We start from the raw sequence: 20,457 nt of genomic DNA, 5'->3' as shown, positions 1-20,457 counted from the left end.
TTTATTAGACTTTTTAAAATGTAGACGTTCCAAAGGTCAGCATCAGTGTCTTGTGTGGAAGCCAGGAGATGCTACATGCATGTTAATTAACGGTCAATTACCGTAAGACCGACAGTTATTTGTTTGACAATCACCGGCTGACGAAATGTTGTGACCGCCACAGTCTTAGTTGCAATGAATTCAAATATTGATGATCTGAAACCATGTCCTAAAAGGAGTAGTTGAAGGAAAAATACTTAGAACATACATATAAACCCTGATATTTTCCTGAATATAAATAAAAAGTGTGTTATAAATTAAATGTATTTATTATCATTAGATGTTAGGTTATCTCACTGTATATCTTCTCTGTCCTCCAGTTGTCAGGAGACCAGGGGGCTCTGGAGCCCAAGAAGCCAAAGCGCTCAGGGGAGATGTCTGCCTTCAACAAGGAGCTGGCTCACCTAGTGGCTATGTGTGACACCAACATGCCCTTCATAGGCCTCAGAGTGGAGGTATGGATGAGGGACTACCCACTTTTATTCTCTTTATCTTACAACTCTTCCTCACTCTTTACTTTTCCACCACTTCCCATTCTACTATTCATATCTCTTCATCAGTCCTCTTCCTATCCATCCCTCTCTTCCTTCTTTCCTCTCCTCTATCCTTCCTCCTCTGTCTCTCCACCCCAGTCCACCTGGCCATGCTGCTGCTCCAGTTTCAACTGTTCTGCCTGCGGCTACGGAACCCTGACCTGTTCACCGGACGTGCTTGTTGCACCCTCGACAACTACTATGATTATTATTATTTGACCATGCTGGTCATTTATGAACATTTTAACTACTTGACCATGTTCTGTTATAATATCCACCCGGCACAGCCAGAAGAGGACTGGCCACCCCTCATAGCCTGGTTCCTCTCTAGGTTTCTTCCTAGGTTTTTGGCCTTTCTAGGGAGTTTTTCCTAGGGAGTTTTTCCTAGCCACCGTGCTTCTTTCACATGCTTTGCTTGCTGTTTGGGGTTTTAGGCTGGGTTTCTGTACAGCACTTTGAGATTTCAGCTGATATACGAAGGGCTATATAAATACATTTGATTTGATTTCTATCCAGCTGTCACACATGGAGGTTCCTCACCTCTCCTCTTTTTCATCCTCTCCTCATCCCTTGCTTTCTTCCCTCCATTCCTCCTCTGTCTAACATGTCTCTCCTTTCTCTAGTTATCTCAGATGGAGATTCCTCACCAGGGTGTGCAGGTGGAGGGAGACGGCTGCAGTCACGCCATCCGCATCCTCAAGTAAGACTCCACATCATGCAGTTTGTTAGTGGCACTGTCTAACAATATGGAAGTCAATGGAAATGTTAAAGGGGCCGTGCAGTCAAACGTGATTTATTTGATAATTTTTTTTGTGTGGATGTTTTCACACTGAGATCAAAATAACACTGAAATTGTGAAAATTATGTGCAAGAGCTTTAAAAAATGTAAACCGCCTGGACTTTCAGCCTGTTCAAGTGGGATGGAGTTTTTGGCCCACCGCATGACATCGCAGTCTGATCTGATTATTACCAATGACCATCTTTTATTTGCATATGTATCCTCCTACTTTGAAGGGGCTAACCCCTTGTGGTCCTGTTCCTCTCCCTAGGATCCCTCCCAGTAAGGGTGTAGGGGAGGAGACGAGGCAGGCACTGGAGCGCTCTCTGCTGGACTGTACCTTCCGTCTGCAGGGCCGGAACAACCGTACCTGGGTCGCGGAGCTGGTTCTGGCCAACTGCCCGCTCAACAGCACACACAGCAAGGAGCAAGGTACACACTAATACAAACACACATGAGCACATACAACAACACACACAGAAATGCACATGTTGTCACACACACACACACACTACCCAAACTGAGTCTAATGTTCTCTTATATCTCCCTTTTCTCTGTGTGTGTGTGTCCAGCCTCTACGCGCCACGTGTACCTAACCTATGAGAACCCTCTGTCTGAGCCTGTGGGAGGGAGGAAGGTGGTGGAGATGTTCCTCAATGACTGGAGCGCCATCAGCCAGCTTTACCAGTGTGTCCTGGTGTTCTCACGATCACTACCAGAGATGCCGTCCTACCTGAGTCTGTTCAGTGAGATCCGGCTGTATAACTACCGCAAACTGGTTCTGTGCTACGGCAGCACCAAGGGCAGCTCGGTGAGTAACGTCTGAAATCTAACCTGCATCTATTTCCTCTCAAACATTCATGTCCACCTAGGGAGTGTTTGATCCCTTGCAGGGCTTGACATTAACGGTTGCCCGATTTCCGGGGGCAGGTAAACTGACCAGTCGGGCAGGTGGAATCTGCTTTGTGGCTTCCTGAACAGGCAGGTGACATCCTGTCCCAAAGACAACCTTTAAGTCACGTTGACTGTAGTGTTTTAATTTGTTCATGTGCAAAAGTGACTCGCAACAAAAAAGAAACTTAGCCATGTGATCATACAGTTATTCTCCCTACATTCTCTTTTCCCTTGGACTCAATTTCGCAAAAGTTATTTCTGTTCATGAAAGAAGGCACAATTTTAAATTTGTTCTGCCTGAGCGAGTCTGACCACAAATCAGAGACCACTATGATGAACCGTCATATGCGTTTAATGGATCGAGGGAAAATAGCAGGAATAGGCTTTTGTAGGCTACAGTCAAAGCTATGTCTTCCAATGGTGGGACTGCTGTTGGTATCCAAAGATAATTCAACTTGAATAAACGCTTGAAGATGAGGACGGTGGTACTGATATCAGTTGTTATTGAATCACACTGCTGCTCTCATTTATTTGAATCTTACGCATTGTCTTTGTTGTGGGTGGCTGTTTACAAATGTATATGTGTATTTTAACCCCATAATGGTTGAATTGAAGAAGTTTAAGCTGCTGTTCAATCATTGTTTTTGTGTTCAGGGCTGTGTTCATTAGAACCAAATGGAAGCAAACCGAGCGTTTCGTTCTGTATATGAAATGTTTTGCAACAGAATTGGAGTAATGAATACGCCCTCCCTAATGGACTGCCAACTACAAATATACTACAGAAATTTTACACCTGTTTCAGTAGCACAACTTGCGGGTCAAATTGTGCTTGCAGTCCTTCATTTAGAAAATTCTCGCAATTTAAGTAGTCGTAAGTGTTTTTCAGTTTAGACAGAGAAGATGGGCCTAAACATTTGATTTAGTTGTCCAGAGTGTAGCCATTGTGTTTACAGTTTCATTCATTTGCCATGAGAAAAAGGCTTGTGGAAAATGCTACTCCCTTGCCGCCTCATCATTAAAAGGGAGAGTTATTAGTTAAATAAAATGTCATCTTTGTTATCACCAGACATGGCTGTTTCCCCAAAAAGTACATTTCGTGCCCCTACGTTATTGTTTTCTGTGATTATTACTTTAACTAACGATGTGACAAATGTAAATAAATAAAAAAAATCGTAAGTTGACAAAAAAAAGTAACTACTGTCCACCTGTGGTATTTTGGATCCAGTAATTGCGGAATAACTGCAAAATTACTGCAGTAAAAAAACTGTTGGGACGCAGTATTTGCAGTGCGTTCTGACTGCAATCCTTTTTTCCTAAGGGCAAAAAAAATATAAAAAAATCATAGTTTAAACGATTCCACTTATTTTTTTACATATAATTCAGATATGGTCCTTCATATGACTGCTAAGGAGCTATGCAGTTCAATCTACCACAGACGTACTTGACATTTTACCATTTGTGTGTCTAACAGACCGTTGCCTGATTTGCAAGTGCCTTTGAGAGCTTACTGTCAATCCCTGCCTTGTATGTTTCCTTACTGTTTCTAAAAAGTACTATATAAATACATGTGATTGATTGAGACTCTCTCTGCTGCCTCTCGCGCCCCTCTAGGTGACCATCCAGTGGAACAGTAGCACCCAGAGGTTTCATCTCTCTCTAGGGACAGTAGGACCCAACTCGGGCTGTAGTAACTGTCACAACATTATACTGCATCAACTGCAGGAGATGTTCAACAAGACCCCTACTGTGGTCCAGCTACTACAGGTACTGCACGCGTACACACATACCTGGGCTTGAACCTCACTATACAGGGGCAGGACACGCACATACTCTTACATACACTGGAAGTGGCACAAATTTGATTACATTTATTTTGTATTCATTGTCTAACTTCCCTCCCTCCCCTCCCAAGGTGCTGTCGGACACCCAGGCCCCTCTGAATGCCATCAACAAGCTGCCCACAGTGCCCATGTTGGGGCTAACGCAGCGCACCAACACAGCCTACCAGTGTTTTTCCATCCTGCCCCAGTCACCCACACACATCCGCTTGGCCTTCCGCAACATGTACTGCATCGACATCTACTGCCGCAGCCGCGGGGTGGTGGCCATACGAGACGGGGCCTACAGCCTCTTCGACAACACCAAGATTGTGGAGGGCTTTTACCCCGCCCCGGGACTCAAGGTACAGGGGAGGAGAGGGCTTGGTGTGATTGTATCAGGAATTTGAAAGTGCCTAGATTCTGTTGTCTAGTTCCGCTCAAGGATTTTCTCTCTCTCTCTACCAGACTTTCCTCAACATGTTTGTTGACAGTAACCAGGATGCTCGGCGACGCTCTGTCAACGAAGACGACAACCCGCCCTCACCGGTGGGCGGCGACATAATGGACACCCTCATGAGCCAATTTCAGGCCCAGCAGCAGCAGCAGCAGACAATGAGAGGGGGTCCTGGGGGGGTGTACCCTCCCCTCACCTCCCCGCCCACCCCTTACCATCCCAACGTGGCACCCTCGCCATCCATGATGCCCACACAGTCCCCAGGTGAGAGGGATGTGTGTCCTGTATGTTCCCTCTTTGTGCCACGTGTGCTTGGCAGCCCACTATGGAGCAGAGGAAAGAGACCAAATGCTATCTGGTCCTCTTCTCACCCATCATCCACCCGCTAAGTGATATCACTCTCTTTGTGTGTTCACCCTGCCACTGCTGTCATGCACATGCTGAATGGCAAACTGTGTGTGCGAAAGTTGAGTCCAGAATGGAGAAAGCATGCACCCAGTCCTGCTCACCCATCTCAGCCCTAGAGCCGCTGCCCAGCTACAGCCTGTGTGTTGAGTTGAGTCCAGAATGGAGAAAGCATGCACCCAGTCCTGCTCACCCATCTCAGCCCTAGAGCCGCTGCCCAGCTACAGCCTGTGTGTTGAGTTGAGTCCAGAAGGGAGAAAGCATGCACCCAGTCCTGCTCACCCATCTCAGCCCTAGAGCCGCTGCCCAGCTTCAGCCTGTGTGTTGAGTTGAGTCCAGAAGGGAGAAAGCATGCACCCAGTCCTGCTCACCCATCTCAGCCCTAGAGCCGCTGCCCAGCTTCAGCCTGTGTGTTTGCGTATGGATGTATGTGACAGGGTTTCTGTTGGGAAAATGTGGCACCAGACAACGTGACCGGGAAGATTTTAATTGACCGGCCATAAAACATTTTTTTCTGGGTGCATTGCCCGTCAGGGCGTCCACCCACGTTGCTCAGAATGAGAGAAATCACATTTAGATTTAGGTAATTCATGTAATCCCCAAAACAAATTATTTATCCATAAACAATAACTGGTAATGCTGCATACTCCAAGAAAGGTTCAAATCTCACCTTTCTGGTAAAAATAGTTATAAATTGCTGAGGTGTAATCACATTTGACGACACAACCTCAAGTACACAGTACGAATATTATGAAAATATTTAATATTTTATGATGTACTTCCTATAAAAAATATATATGAATAATGCTTGAAATTACTTATACTTTCTAAATATAGTATAATCAAATTGTAAAATTACTAGCTATAAGATTTCACCTTCCTTATAACTGCAAAATATCCATTTGTATGTTTAGTGTGCGTATTTGCTTAAGGTCTCGCTTGAGCCAAACCTCTGCCCCCATCGCTGTGAACGTCTCACCGAGCTCTAGCTTGGCTTCTTGAACTCGTTAGGAACTCTCCTTTCATCTCATTAATCTTATCCGTCAATGACAGTCTTTTTTGTTTAAAATAAATGAATTATTTTAGATTAATTGCTATAAATTAATGTCTGAATGTATTCGAGAGTTGAAACCACTCTCCTGCTGCACTACTACGATGTAATGATTGCAGGCATGTGCTTTGTAAGTGGCTGTGACGAAGGGTTCAGCCAGGAGTTGACGGATAGTCGGAAGAGCGAAAGAAATGGTAGGAGGGACATCCCCAGTGGTTTCAGATTTAATATACTACTGTGTCCGTGGGAACCAGGGCTATCACTCAATGCAAGCCATTTCGTTCTACGGTGTCCACATATCGATTTATAAGCGAAAATTGTGGTCGGTGCCGGTCCCCTAAACAGGCGACTTTACATCTAAGAGTAAATTATTAACAGAACATGTAATGAAGCAGCCAATTAAGCTTAATTTTCAAACATTTGCCAAAATGCAATTCGCAGGAACACCATTCTAAACAGTGCCCCTGGGAAAACACCATTCTAAACAGTGCCCCTGGGTAAAACACCATTCTAAACAGTGCCCCTGGGTAAAACACCATTCTAAACAGTGCCCCTGGGTAAAACACCATTCTAAACAGTGCCCTGGGTAAAACACCATTCTAAACAGTGCCCCGGGGAAAACACCATTCTAAACAGTGCCCCTGGGTAAAACACCATTCTAAACAGTGCCCCTGATAGCGGTTCCATATGTGACTGAGATGAAAATCTCTTTTAGAAACATAGAAAGTGGGGGGATCCAAAGATGCAACAACTAGGATGGGTTGCTAATATAACTAGGATTTTGTCTTTGGCGTCTGGACACCGAAAGAAAGTTAGTATGAAAACCAATAGAAAAGGAGAGAAATGCCATAGCAGTCCAATAGGTAAGTAAATGGAAATACATTTAACAAAATTATATAATTACTCCTGTCTATACAGAAATAAATAAAATAATTCAAAATACTTCACCAGAAAGCATGACTTAGCCACAGAGGAATCAAGGATCATTATCTCGTAGGCCTATGACTATTTGGGAAGCCCACAATTTGGGCAGCGCGCGTGGCAGTAGCCCTAGTTGATTATTGACTTGAGTCTCAGTAAAAAGCATCTAAAATATGTGTTGTGTAAATTATTGAGAATCATTTTTAAATGTTGAGACAAGAAGGGGAGGGGTGTGTGGCGAAGATATAGTCTAGTCTCTCTCTCTCCCACTCAGCTGTCTCCCAACAATACTTGAGCATTCATTGTGTGAATTGTTTGCCCTTTGATTACATACAGTCCATTTGGAAAGTATTTAGACCCCTTTCCTTTTTCCACATTTTGTTACGTTAGTCTTGTTCTAAAATGTATTAAATAAAATTTCCTCATCAATCTACACACAATTCCCCATTATGACAAAGCGAACATTTTTGCAAATGAGTAAAAAAATATATAAATATTTATGTAAATATTCAGACCCTTTGCTATGAGACTGGAAGTTGAACTCAGGTGCATCTTGTTTCCATTGATCATCCTTGATGTTTCTACAACTTGATTAGAGTCCACCTGTGGTAAATTCAATTCATTGGACATGATTTGGAAAGGCACACGCCTGTCTATATAAGGTCCCACAGTTGACAGTGCAAGTCAGAGCAAAAACCAAGCCATGAGGTCGAAGGAATTGTCCGTAGAGCTCCGAGACAGGATTGTGTCGAGTCACAGATCTGAGGAAGGGTACCAAAAAATGTCTGCAGCATTGAAGGTCCCCAAGACTCTGTAGCCTCCATCAAATGGAAGAAGTTTGGAACCACCAAGACTCATCCTAGAGCTGTCCGCCTGGCCAAACTGAGCAATCGGGGGAGAAGGGCCTTGGTCAGGGAGGTGACCAAGAACCCGATGGTCACTCTGACAGCTCCAGAGTACCTTTGTGGAGATGGGAGAACCTTGCAGAAGGACAACCATCTCTTCAGCACTCCATCAATCATGCCTTTATGGTAGGAGGAAGCCATTCCTCAGTAAAAGGCACATGACGTCCCGCTTGGAGTTTCCACAAGGCACCTAAATAACGCAGACAATGAGAAACAAGATTGAACTCTTTGGCCTGAATGCCAAGCGTCACGTCTGGAGGAAACCTGGCACCATTCCTACGGTGAAGCATGGTGGTGGCAGCATCATGCTGTGGGGATGTTTTTCAGCCGCAGGGTTTGGGAGACTAGTCAGGATCGAGGGAAAGATGAACGGAACAAAGTACAGAGAGATACTTGATGAAAACCTGCTCCAGAGTGCTCAGGACCTCCGACTGGGGCAACGGTTCACCTTCCAACAGGACAACGACCCTCAACACAGCCAAGACAACGCAGGAGTGGCTTCAGGACAAGTCTCAATGTCCTTGAGTGGCCCAGCCAGAGCCCGGACATGATCCCGATCTAACATCTCTGGAGAGACCTGAAAATAGCTTTGCAGCTATGCTCCCCATCCAACCTGACACAGCTTGAGAGGATCTGCAGTGAAGAATGGGAGAAACTCCCCAAATACAGGTGTGCCAAGCTTGTATCATCAAGTGTCGAGGCTGTAATCGCTGCCAAAGGTGCTTCAACAAAGTACTGAGTAAGGCGTCTGAAAACTTATGTAAATGTGATATTTAATTTTTTTTTAAATAAATTTAGCAAACATTTCACTTTGCTTTGTTTATTATGGGGTATTGTGTGTAGATGGATGGGGGGGGGACAATTAAATACATTTTAGAATAAGGCTATAAAGTAAGAAAAAATCAAGGGGTCTGAAGACTATCCCGAACGCACTGTCACCAGTTGTAAATATACCTTTAATCCCCGTAATTTGGTTACATTAATTTCTATTAATGCTGTATTAATTAGTAATTTACTCTTCTCGTTCTCAGAGTGAAAACATTGTAGAGTTCACAACCTGCTACACTTGTGAGAAACAAGTTTTGGTTTATTTCATAATCATCATTGACGAGATTTGTCATTTTTTTGTACTTTTGTTTGGAATGCTCCATGTGCGCAATGAGCATGTCTGGTTTCTGTCTGTGTAATATTGAGGGAGCGCGCGCGACTGAGAACTCTGCGTAGTAGGCCAGGTACTCAGTGTGATGTAGGAATGTTAAATATTTATTATTTTTACATCCATTGCAAATGATAATATATTAACTATAGTTCCACACAGTAAGCTATTTGAAAAATCAGTACAACAATCTCCGGTGTGAAAGAGCAATGGAAGTTATAGGCCTAGTGCTGCATTGGCCATGTGCTCATTTCTTTAGCTGCTAATGGATCACGGTGTATCAATGTGTCCATATGGCAGGGGATGGTGTCCTCCCTTTAGTTTACTTTTAACTTTGAGATATTTATCATTTCATTCAGATTTTTATGTTTAACCACGTGACAATGTTTTTGAGAAACAGAAACTTATATTAAATTAAACAGTTCCATGAAAATGCGCATATGAAAATCATAACTGGCACGCAGAACGCTAGAAATGGCAGGATGAATTTATAAGCTTCCCCGAACTTGAAACTCACGCGCCGCCTATGAAGTCTATAAAATAATTGCCATTCGGGTTGCAAACAATGAAGTATGCTTTCAAAATGTATACTGCCTTCAGCTCATTTTGTGTTGTGGTGGGTGATGTGCTGATAGCACTTGAATGGGAGGGGCGCTTCAATCACCAGTTGAGAAATACAAAATAGTAGCTATTTTTAATCGTGCACCAGAACTGTTTTTAACACGCAATTACATTTAGAATTGTTGCGCAATGAATGTGTTTATAAAAGCACATGTTTTACTCCAGCAGCAACCAGCTGAGGAGCTGCAGGAGAAATCCCCCTCAAAATAGCTCTGTATGCTGTGCACATGTGATAGTTGTGTTAGATAAATAAGAGACATGATGACTAACGAGAATACACAGTCCAATTTAATTCCACTAAATTATGCAAATTAACCTATAGACCAATACGCATGACGGTCAAATGTATTTCCATCAATGAATAAAAAGCATTATTTTGTCATTGTTCATTTTGGCCGGCAACAGTTTTATTTATCGGCTTTACATTTTTTGGGGGGGGGGGCCAAAAGCCGGCAATTGCCGGCTAATGGAAATCCTGGTGTGTGTGTGTGTGAGCTGATCCTATTGGCCCGTGTCTGACGAGCCTTATTGGTCGGTGTGGTGTGTGTGCGCAGGGACCATCCATGCGTCGGGCTCCCCTAGCGGAGCGTTGAGGGCTCCCTCTCCCTTTGGGCCCACCCCTTCTCCCTCCTCTCTTGGCATAGCTATGGGCCCAACCAGCTTTGCCAGCCCGCATGGTAAGTGGCGCAACGCACTGACCACAGGGACAGACCGGGCTGGGTTAGAGGATGGGACTGGGCTGGGGTAGAGGATAGCTACGGATGAGGCTGGACTGGGGGCTGGGCTGTAGCAGGCTGGGCTGAATGGATGGGTCCTCCATGGCGTATAACCATAGCCCGACTCTGGTGCAGGTTGAGAAAACGCTGTACCTGGGTAGACTGAGGATGGGACTGGGCAGGGCTGTAGACCAACCTCCAGCCCATGGACCGGGACTAGTCCCTGGGATGTTGCTCACCAGTCTCTCTGATAGTTTGACACCTGTTTAGTCCGTTTTGAAGTGGTTGAGAACCTCAGGTTGACTGGGCAGTGGGTCATGGGGATGGATTAACTGTGGAGAGTTTTTATTGGAGAGTTAATGGGAGAGAGAAAGTTCTGTCAATCAGTGAGTGTTTGTGAGAGTAAAAAAAATGTTATCTGTGATTGTCTGAGTACACTGTAATGGGTTCATGACAATGAATGATGAAGATTATAAGGGTGACGATATCAGTGGACGCTACTGATGTTGATGATGGTGGTGTGCGTCTGGCTACGTGTCTGTTTCCCAGGTGCTCTGGACCCCAGCTCCCCTTATGCCATGGTGTCTCCCAGCCAGAGGGGCCAGTGGCCAGGCTCTCCCCAGGTATCAGGGCCATCTCCTGGGGCTCGTATCCACGGCATGTCCCCTGGAAACCCTTCACTGCACTCACCCATCCCCGACGCCTCACACTCCCCACGCACTGGCTCGAGTGAGTATCACATAAACAACACCTGACTTACTGGCAATCAACTCCACTCAAAATCTAATGTTTTTACAAAGATTGAAGGGATGTTAAGACCGTTGCACGAATGTATATAAAAAATAATATATCTTTAAGGACGTGTTCAGTCTCACCATTCCCTAGGCTAACGGTACTGTCCACTCCTCTCTCCAGGTTCCGGGGCCATGCCCAGCAGTATGCCCCCGCCCCGTAAGCTACCTCAGCGTTCCTGGGCTGCCTCCATCCCCACCATCCTCACCCATAATGCCCTGCACGTGTTGCTGCTGCCCTCGCCCACACCCTGCCTGGTGCCGGGCCTGGCAGGAAGTTACCTCTGCTCACCGCTGGAGCGCTTCCTGGGCTCGGTCATCATGAGACGCCACCTGCAGAGGATCATCCAACTAGAACCCAACGTGAGTGGTGGAGATCTGCGGTTGACTCATCTTGGTTTAGTCCATCTGTCTTGTTCAGTCTCTGTGTGTCTCTCTATCTCTCTTCGTCCATCCCTTCCTCACTCTCTGGTTTTTGTGTTGAACATATTTCTGGCTTTCCTCACACTTCTCTCCCTCTTCTTTTCATCCTTCCATTTCTCTGTCTCCATCTCATCCAGCTGGAGGTCAACGTGAGTGTTAACTCTGTAATCAAATGTTTGTTCATACCCCAACTCCGTAGAGGCTCTCAGCAGGGCTGTCCCTTATTCCACAGCTTTTTTCCAACCTTGGATCTCTCAAACCTTCAACCCAAGCAGCCTGACTTAGGGTTGAATGGCTTAGTGTTTTATGGCGGGAACCCATTTACCGGGATTTACCGTCCAATACCACCACTCCCTTTTCCTGGGATAAATAAATGTGAGAAACCGGTGAATTAAAATAAATTATTTACATGAAAAGATTGGCGCGAAATCTCACTATTAAATGATATGTGATGTGTAAATCTGGTTTCTCTACGGCCTCTGCATGATGAATCATCACCGCTCAGGGTGGGGACAGACAGTTCACAATGCATGTAGACCTGTCATCTCATCGTATAATTTTTTTTATTGTGAAAGTCTATGCTACAGTAATATAAAGACCGAATGCATGTATAATTTACCCATCTCCATCTGGCTTTCGGGGTCACAATATTTTTTAATTGTAAATCTTTTTTTATTGCAGCTGCAGAGTTTTAAAACAGCCTATCACTGAAATATCGTTGCTTTAAATCAGTGCACGCGCGAGCACTCTCTCGTAGTCTTTCTCCCTCTACAACTCCATTCCAATTGCATCCAAAATATATAGGCCCCTATCATTCTAGAACAGGATTATCACGCACCTATGCCCTGCTGGCCTCTCTCCTTAAAAAATTCTCCTTGGAGTCCCATGCAGGAAAAGCTATTTAATTTAACTGTTGAATGTGAGGAAGGAATGAAGCAGCAATAGAGAGAGAAAGGTGAGGTAGGCTAATAACATTATGGGAAATATTATGAAAGGTATACACTATATATACAAAAGTATGTGGACACCCCTTCAAATTAGTGGATTTGGCTATTTCAACCACACCCATAGCTGGCAGGTGTATAAAATTGAGCATACAGCCATGCAATCTCCATAAACAAACATTGGCAGTAGAATGGGATTACTGAAGAGCTCAGTGATGTGCACTGTGGCACCGTCATAGGATGCCACCTCTCCAACAAGTCCGTTCGTAAAATTTCTGTCAACTGTAAGTGCTGTTATTGTGAAGTGGAAACGTCTCGGAGCAACAACGGCTCAGTTGCGAAGTGGTAGGCCACACGAGCTCACAGAACGGGACCGCCGAGTGCTGAAGCGTGTAAGAATTGTCTGTCCTTGGTTGCAACACTCAGTACCGAGTTCCAAACTGTCTCTGGAAGCAATGTCAGCAGAAGTTCGTCGGGAACTTCATGAAATGGGTTTCCATGGCCGAGCAGCCGCACGCAAGCCTAAGATCACCATGCACAAGACCAAGCGTCGGCTGGAGTGGTGTTAAGCTCGCCACCATTGGACTCTGGAGCAGTGGAAATGCGTTCTCTGGAGTGATGAATCACACTTCACCATCAGGCAGTCTGACGGACAAATCTAGGTTTAGCGGATGCCAGGAGAACGCTACCTGCCCGACTGCATAGGGCCAACTGTAAAGTTTGGTGGAGGAATAATGGTCTGGAGCTGTTTTTCATGGTTCGGGCTAGGCCTGTTAGTTCCAGTGATGGGAAATCTTAACGCTACAGCATACAATGACATTCTTGACGATTCTGTACTTCAAACTTGGTGGCAACAGTTTGGGTAAGGCCCTTTCCTGTTTCAGCATGACAATGCTCCTGTGCACAAAGCGAGGTCCATACAGAAAAGGTTTGTCGAGATCGGTGTGGATGAACTGAAAGGGATTAACTTCTTTGGGAACGGGGGGCAGTATTGAGTAGCTTGGATGAATAAGGTGCCCAGAGTAAACTGCCTGCTACTCAGGCCCAGAAGCTAGAATATGCATATAATTAGTAGATTTGGATAGAAAACACTAAAGTTTTCAAACTGTTAAAATAATATCTGTGAGTATAACAACTCATACGGCTGGCAAAAACCTGAGAAAAATCCACCTGGAAGTGGGAAATCTGAGGTTTGTAGTTTTTTTTTTTAAGTGATTGCCTGTCCAATATACTGTGTCTATGGGGTCAGATATGCAACCCTAGTCTGTCGATAGAGGCTAATATCCTACCCCCATTATAATTCCACCTTTTGAAAAAGTCCATACCTCTCTGTAGATTAGTTCCATAAAGTAACAATGTGGAACAAACTCTCCCTTGTATTTATCTTTTGTTTTTTTTGTCACTATTTTTTTTCTGTTTATAATAATCCTCTCTCTCCTCTTTCTCTCCTTTCTTTCTCTCTCTCTCTCTCTCTCTCTCCCTCTCTTCAGCTGTCCATCGTGAACTCTAATGAGCCGGGTGTGATCATGTTCAAGACAGAGGTGTTGAAGTGTCGCGTGGCGCTCAACCCAAAGACCTACCAGACCTTGCAGCTCAAAGTCACCCCCGAGAACGCCGGGCCCTGGTCACAGGAGGAGCTACAGGTCTTGGAGAAGTTCTTCGAGACCAGGGTAAAAGTAGTGACTTAGACTAATGACTAGCATCTTTGGGTCCTTTAAGATTGCTATTTAAAAACCATGTATTATTATTGTATGGGCAATTCCACGGTAAAAGAGGGACGTTGAGACTCACTTCTTCACTTTAAAATCTATGCCGAACAAAAATCTACTTTTAACAATTGCCACTGACATTTTTTTTTGGAGGAACAGTACAAACTTTAGTAACAGAATTACTTTAAAATCTCCCTCAGTTTTTTGACTACATTTTCCAAAAACTACTACTCAGAGAAACTCCACTCCGAATTAAGATTCAAAGATGACTGCAGAAAGAATGGGGTGTCAGCTATGATATGACACCATGAGTTGGAAAAAATCTATTTTAGTTTTTGAACTAAGGTAAGTGAAGTGGATTAACACCCGGTAACATAATGACAACACCCGGTAACATAATGACATCATGGGTCCTTGATCTGTACCATACAGAAATGTATAATTATGAATGTCATTCTCTTCATGGTGGTGTATCCTGAATAAGTACACAAAGGTAGAAAATATAATATCCTCAATTGCATATTATTCTAATGAGCTCCACCCCCAAACAAGACCAAATCTGATTGGTTGAGAACGGACCAAATCTGTACCAATCATAGACATCTGTTTCACAAGTTTGGTTATCAAAATACAGCAGAGTACAGTTCAGAAATGTAGAGTACAGTAAAAAAAAAAAGTTGGGTATTGTACAGTCCAGTAGAGTAAAGTATATTACATTACCTCTGCTGTACTGAATTATACACTACTTTTCTTTATTGTACTGCGCTCTACTGCAACTGTGGTTTGTGACTACTTTCATTTCCCATTGTGGGAAAGTGACACGTTTTAGTCACTTAATAATTCATAAACAAAATTGTAATCAATAAAAACACTTAATTGGTAGGTCTACCTTTACTTTCAGAATCCTCCCTCATGAGGGAGGGAAATGAGAACATATTAAAGATATGTAGGTTTTTGGTAACAGAATGACAAGACACTAGGCTATATTTCTTAAACTTACGGAAAGCAAAATAATTTCTGCAAAACTAAAAGTTAATGTTAATATTAGTTGGCACGGGCCTTTACTTCAACATTATTTCTAATACTTTAAGACTTTTTCTAGTGGATGTTTTTTAAGACCCCTTCTCCATCTTTGTGACCAGAAATCAAAGATGGATTTTTAAGACGGATAATGGTTGAAAAAACATCTATTTGGCAAAAATATAGACTCTTAGCTTTCATTTGACACCAAATTTCATATGCTTCTATGAACTTCACGTTGGTGCTCATGGGTCCTTTTACATGGAAATGACCGTATACATACGCACACACACCCTTATTCAATATTCAATATGCTAAGTAGTTCCACCTTTCAGTATTTGTTGTAAGAACTGCTATCACTTAATGGAGAATTGTGTGGCTTTTTATTATGCTTATTTATCGGTTAGAACCATGTGGACTCAGAAATGTGAGATCATCACAGCACTGGTGTTGTTCCCTTTACATTGGGAAAAGCAGGAAGCCACTGAAGATGTTGTGGTTACTAGAATGATCATAGAGCATCCTGTCTGAGGGGGGACGCATGTATACCACATCTCCTTGCTCCAGCTCTAAAGTCAATACATTAGAAATATACTGATGGTTGCCTTGGTGGTGAATGTTTTACACATTATCCATAATTCTCTGCTCAGGCAAAATGTATTTTTTTTAAGAACACTAATGATGTGCACTGAGAGTCGGGAAGCAAGGGAGTGAATATTTAATAAATAAATGGAACATAATACAAAACAAGAAACACTAACAGCACACAGACATGAAACTAAAACAATAATGCCTGGGGAAGGAACCAAAGGGAGTGACAATATCAAGGAGGTGATGGAGTCCAGGTTGGTGTCAATAAGCACTGGTGCGCGTGACGATGGTGACAGGTGTGCGTAATAATCAGCAGTCTGGTGACCTAGAAGCCAAAGAGGGAGTACACGTGACAAACACAAAGCCATTTTTTTTATTTTTAAGGGAGACCCCAACCTCAATTTGATAAAATCTATCATGTGATTTATCAAACAATTGTTTAAATGATGGACCAAACATAATTTAAAAATGAGTGGTTTTATTTTTTTTTAATAAAAAAACAATTAACAGGAATGAGCGCTGAGTAACAGGAATGAGTGGTGAGTAACAGGAATGAGCGGTGAGTAACAGGAATGAGCTCTGAGTAACAGGAATGAGCTCTGAGTAACAGGAATGAGCTCTGAGTAACAGGAATGAGCTCTGAGTAACAGGAATGAGCGGTGAGTAACAGGAATGAGCTCTGAGTAACAGGAATGAGCGCTGAGTAACAGGAATGAGCGCTGAGTAACAGGAATGAGCGCTGAGTAACAGGAATGAGCGCTGAGTAACAGGAATGAGCGCTGAGTAACAGGAATGAGCGCTGAGTAACAGGAATGAGCGCTGAGTAACAGGAATGAGCGCTGAGTAACAGGAATGAGCGCTGAGTAACAGGAATGAGCGCTGAGTAACAGGAATGAGCGCTGAGTAACAGGAATGAGCGCTGAGTAACAGGAATGAGCGCTGAGTAACAGGAATGAGCGCTGAGTAACAGGAATGGGCGCTGAGTAACAGGAATGGGCGCTGAGTAACAGGAATGGGCGCTGAGTAACAGGAATGGGCGCTGAGTAACAGGAATGGGCGCTGAGTAACAGGAATGAGCACTGAGTAACAGGAATGAGTGTGTGTGTGTGTGTGTGAGTGAGTGAGAATAACTGGATGTCACAGAACTTCAATTAAACAAAGATAAAACAGAGGTCGTTATATTTGGCAAAAAAGATCTGAGTCTAAATAGCAACATAAAAGCAGTAACAATTGTGTGTATGCTTTTGCATGCGTTTGTGTATGCGAGTGTTTGTGGGTGGGGTGGGCGGTGGAGAGTGAGGACGAGAGAAGGTTTGAGTATCACTCCTCCCCCTGCAGCATGTGTGTCTGGCTCCTGCCTCTGCACAGTATGGGTTTTCCATCTTCCTCCACAAAAGGCAAGAAAGACAACAAATACAAAAAGCTGAGCATATGAAGCAGATCCTCAGATCTCAACATTGACTACCAGTACCTAATACTAACTTAAATACTACTTTCTGCATATAAAACACAACATTCACTTGCAAACACGACATACAATTGTATTTCATATAGAATTGCAATAAATTAATGAACAAAACCTTGCCTGGCCTTTTCTAAGAAACAGTCTCTAGTTTGGCCCAGACTTCGATGTCAATTTCCATGTAACGAGCTGTGACTTGCCTCGCTGGTGGGATGGTACACAGGATGTCTTGGAACGGGTACCAAAGGATGTCTTCGCCAGGGCTAGCCAGCAAAACCTGTTGGCCCCAATCCTTTTCATACAACGAACCTTGACGTGTGTGTTATTTGTGTCTGTGGTGATGCCAGGGTACAGTTGACCGTCGTACTTCAGCACACACCATTTGCTAACAACCTCAGGACTTTGCCACTGATTATCTGTGGCCGTGGGAGCCTTCTGTCAATTGAATGTGAAATGCTTTGCATTAAAGCACTCACAGTTCAGATGTTGTCTTGCTGTGCACAAGCAGCTGACATCCCTGTAGGTCATCTCTCCATGGACTGGAGTTACTGCCTGATGCATCTTCATCGTAGACGGAACTGGTGGCACATCCTTGGGCATCTCTGACATTGCTCATTCGACTGCTTCCTCTTCCACAAAAAACAACTTGATTGCTGTATCCATCTTGCTCAACACAGAAAACAGCTCTGAAGCATCAGGGATAATTCCCCTCGCTGCTTGTACTGAGTGGAAGGGCCACCATCACTGTAAAAATGGATAGTGGAGACCTCTGGATGTGCACTCTGCACATAATCAAGCACTGGTGACCAGTGCTGCCAGATTGCTGGTGGGCCCTTCTGTCTAGAAGGGGACACTGTGCAGAAGGACACCGATCGGGGGGTTGTATGCCCATAAAGCACACCTTCATGGGCATAATTTTCAAGAAAGTCAACATGAATTAAGTATTCATGTGCTTTCAAGCCTTGTTTCAGTGCCCTGTAATGGGTAAACTGATTCTTGATGTTGTAAGTGTGGCTCTTTAAACTTGCACAGCATCAGGTTCAGCTGTTCCAGCAGTTGCTCTTGAGTGATCTGGAATTCTTTATTTAAATTTTTATGGTGACTTTGGATGTGCCGCCATTGGGATCATTCTTCTGCTCCTTATCCACAGTTGCACACTGGACATAAGTCAATTCATTCTTATCATTGTATTGGCCAGAGATGGGACGAGAGGTCCTTGCAAACCGCACATTCTCCATACATGCACGTCATGTTCCTTGTGTTGCATGTGATGGATTTTAGAAGTTCATCAGGGTTGAAAGTGGTGATCTTCAGGCAGTTTCTGTACGATAAAACTGTGTGCAGCTTGCACATGCAAGTCTCCCGGTCACTTAGTTGGTTGAACAACCCAAAAGGGGGGCAGTGAGCAGGAGAGGGAGTATGAGATCGACCCATCATGTTCTGCCAAAAACTTTATGTAGATTTTTCATCGTGCCCAAAAGGAACCTCTTCTGATTTTTGATTTTCTTCTGGGTGAGGGTCTGCCTCTTCCCAGTCATAATTCGACTGCCATCATCCCTGGTGTAAAAATCTCGGACTTTGTTTATGAAGCCATTTACCACGCTATTGTTTCTCTTCCTTTGGTAGTTTAAGTTTAGTTCTGCATTCTTCGCATTCATCAGCCACCTTTTATTTTGAAAACCCAAATGAACTTTGGGAGAGACATTGCAGCCTATACACAAGTTTTCCTGTCACCATCTTCTGAGATGAGTTCCCTTTCTCCTCGCGAGTTGCTGTACCTCTGTCGGATGTCCTCCACTAAGGCCTCATGGAAGAGAAGGGTGTTTTATATTGTAGCGCGTGGTAGACGTCTCATTGTTTTTGTCAACTTTTGTACGTGGAGATGGATTATTCTGTTTCATACGCTGAATTTTTGTCTAATACCTCCTTTTTTCAGGTTTGTGTCTGTAGCTGCTTTTGTAGTTCAGTTTGTTTCTGGAACTTCTGTCTTTCACCTTTTAAGCTCTTCATCTTTTTGCCTAAAACACACAAGTACATTACAATAGATTTTAAATTAATAAGTGGCTACAGTAAAATGTTATCTATATGCCTTATCACTCATTTTACACAATCCATTTCATACACTAGCACTAACTCTCATCCTGACCTGGAAGTGCTTGTCTCTGGATTATCAGCTCTGTCTGGTGAAAGCTGGGGGCTATCTGGAGGTGTGGTGAGGTGCTTTAGGGCTTCTTCCCTGGACTTGATCGCTTTTCCCTCTTACTAATGTTATTGACTGTTTTCTTCCTGCCTGATGCTATGTCCTCCCTGTATTTCTGCTGTTCCTTCTTTAAGTATCTCTCTCTCCTTTCTGGGTCGGCGTCGAGCGCGATAGCGCCGCTGCTTCTCTGCAGCACTTAATGGATTGGCTCCCTGTAAGTAATGTGTTCACATTGTATAACTGAAAACACCTTCAGTAATTCCAACTGTAAAACTTAAAATCAAGAGAATAGTATTATAATTAATCAATGTATATACCAGATACATTTCAAATGGCTATTTCATTCAAACTTCTCACTCCTGTTACTCTTATTCAGTAACAGGACTGAGATTTTAGCATAGCATTAGCAAATACATTACATTTAGCCAGAACACTTAGCACCTTCAAGTGGTTTGCCAAAACTATCTTAAAAAATAAATAAATACTTAACATCTAAGAAATAATTTAGTTAACAGGACTGTAAGTTGAGATTGACATTCTCAGTCATACTTACAACATGATAAAAAAATACAGAAAGAGTGTGAGAACTTTTGGTCTTCCCATGGCCTTCAGAAGACTCAAATTATGCTACTTCATGTGACTTGTGGAATGTCCCAAATAATTTGAGGGGGAAACTTGTCAGAGTAACAGGACTGAGTGAAAACCTGGGTACACGACTAAAATGTGTATTTTAATTAACATATTATGAATTCCCGGTAGGAAAATTAATTTTGTCTTAATTGGAAATAGTCACACAATAATACAAGAAAATAAGATTTCTGGATTCTAATCATCTCTTATGGTGAAGCGTAGTGTTAGAGAGAGGGGACGGGCTAAAATCCAATTTTTTCAGTTCTTGGTAGTTTTTATTAAGGTTTTACATGATGTATCTTAAAATTGCAATTAGAACAAAGTGCAGGACACTGCTTGATAATATGCATTATACAGATACTTTTTATGCATGTAATGTCCTAGGGACGGAAAA

At 43.3% G+C, this 20,457-nt stretch overlaps 1 protein-coding gene across 2 annotated transcripts in view; it reads left to right on the top strand.

The window, feature by feature from the left end:
- The window catches only part of med14 (mediator complex subunit 14), a 44,259-nt gene that overhangs the window by 15,486 nt on the left and 8,316 nt on the right, over positions 1 to 20,457 (top strand). Inside the window, exons 15-25 of one of the 2 annotated variants that reach the window (XM_029702954.1) lie at positions 360 to 494; positions 1,196 to 1,272; positions 1,622 to 1,782; positions 1,923 to 2,161; positions 3,856 to 4,008; positions 4,157 to 4,426; positions 4,530 to 4,782; positions 10,132 to 10,254; positions 10,843 to 11,022; positions 11,209 to 11,447; positions 13,942 to 14,121. In XM_029702954.1, coding sequence (XP_029558814.1) covers positions 360 to 494; positions 1,196 to 1,272; positions 1,622 to 1,782; positions 1,923 to 2,161; positions 3,856 to 4,008; positions 4,157 to 4,426; positions 4,530 to 4,782; positions 10,132 to 10,254; positions 10,843 to 11,022; positions 11,209 to 11,447; positions 13,942 to 14,121 — 2,010 coding nt within the window. The remainder of the gene's footprint in view (positions 1 to 359; positions 495 to 1,195; positions 1,273 to 1,621; positions 1,783 to 1,922; positions 2,162 to 3,855; positions 4,009 to 4,156; positions 4,427 to 4,529; positions 4,783 to 10,131; positions 10,255 to 10,842; positions 11,023 to 11,208; positions 11,448 to 13,941; positions 14,122 to 20,457) is intronic. The other variant, XM_029702955.1, reaches the window with a different exon arrangement.

This window comes from Salmo trutta, chromosome 20, assembly GCF_901001165.1.
Source record: "Salmo trutta chromosome 20, fSalTru1.1, whole genome shotgun sequence".
Classification (NCBI taxonomy): domain Eukaryota; kingdom Metazoa; phylum Chordata; class Actinopteri; order Salmoniformes; family Salmonidae; genus Salmo; species Salmo trutta.
The sequence above is the reverse complement of the archived record's forward strand: the minus strand, read 5'-3'. Positions and strand labels throughout refer to the sequence as shown.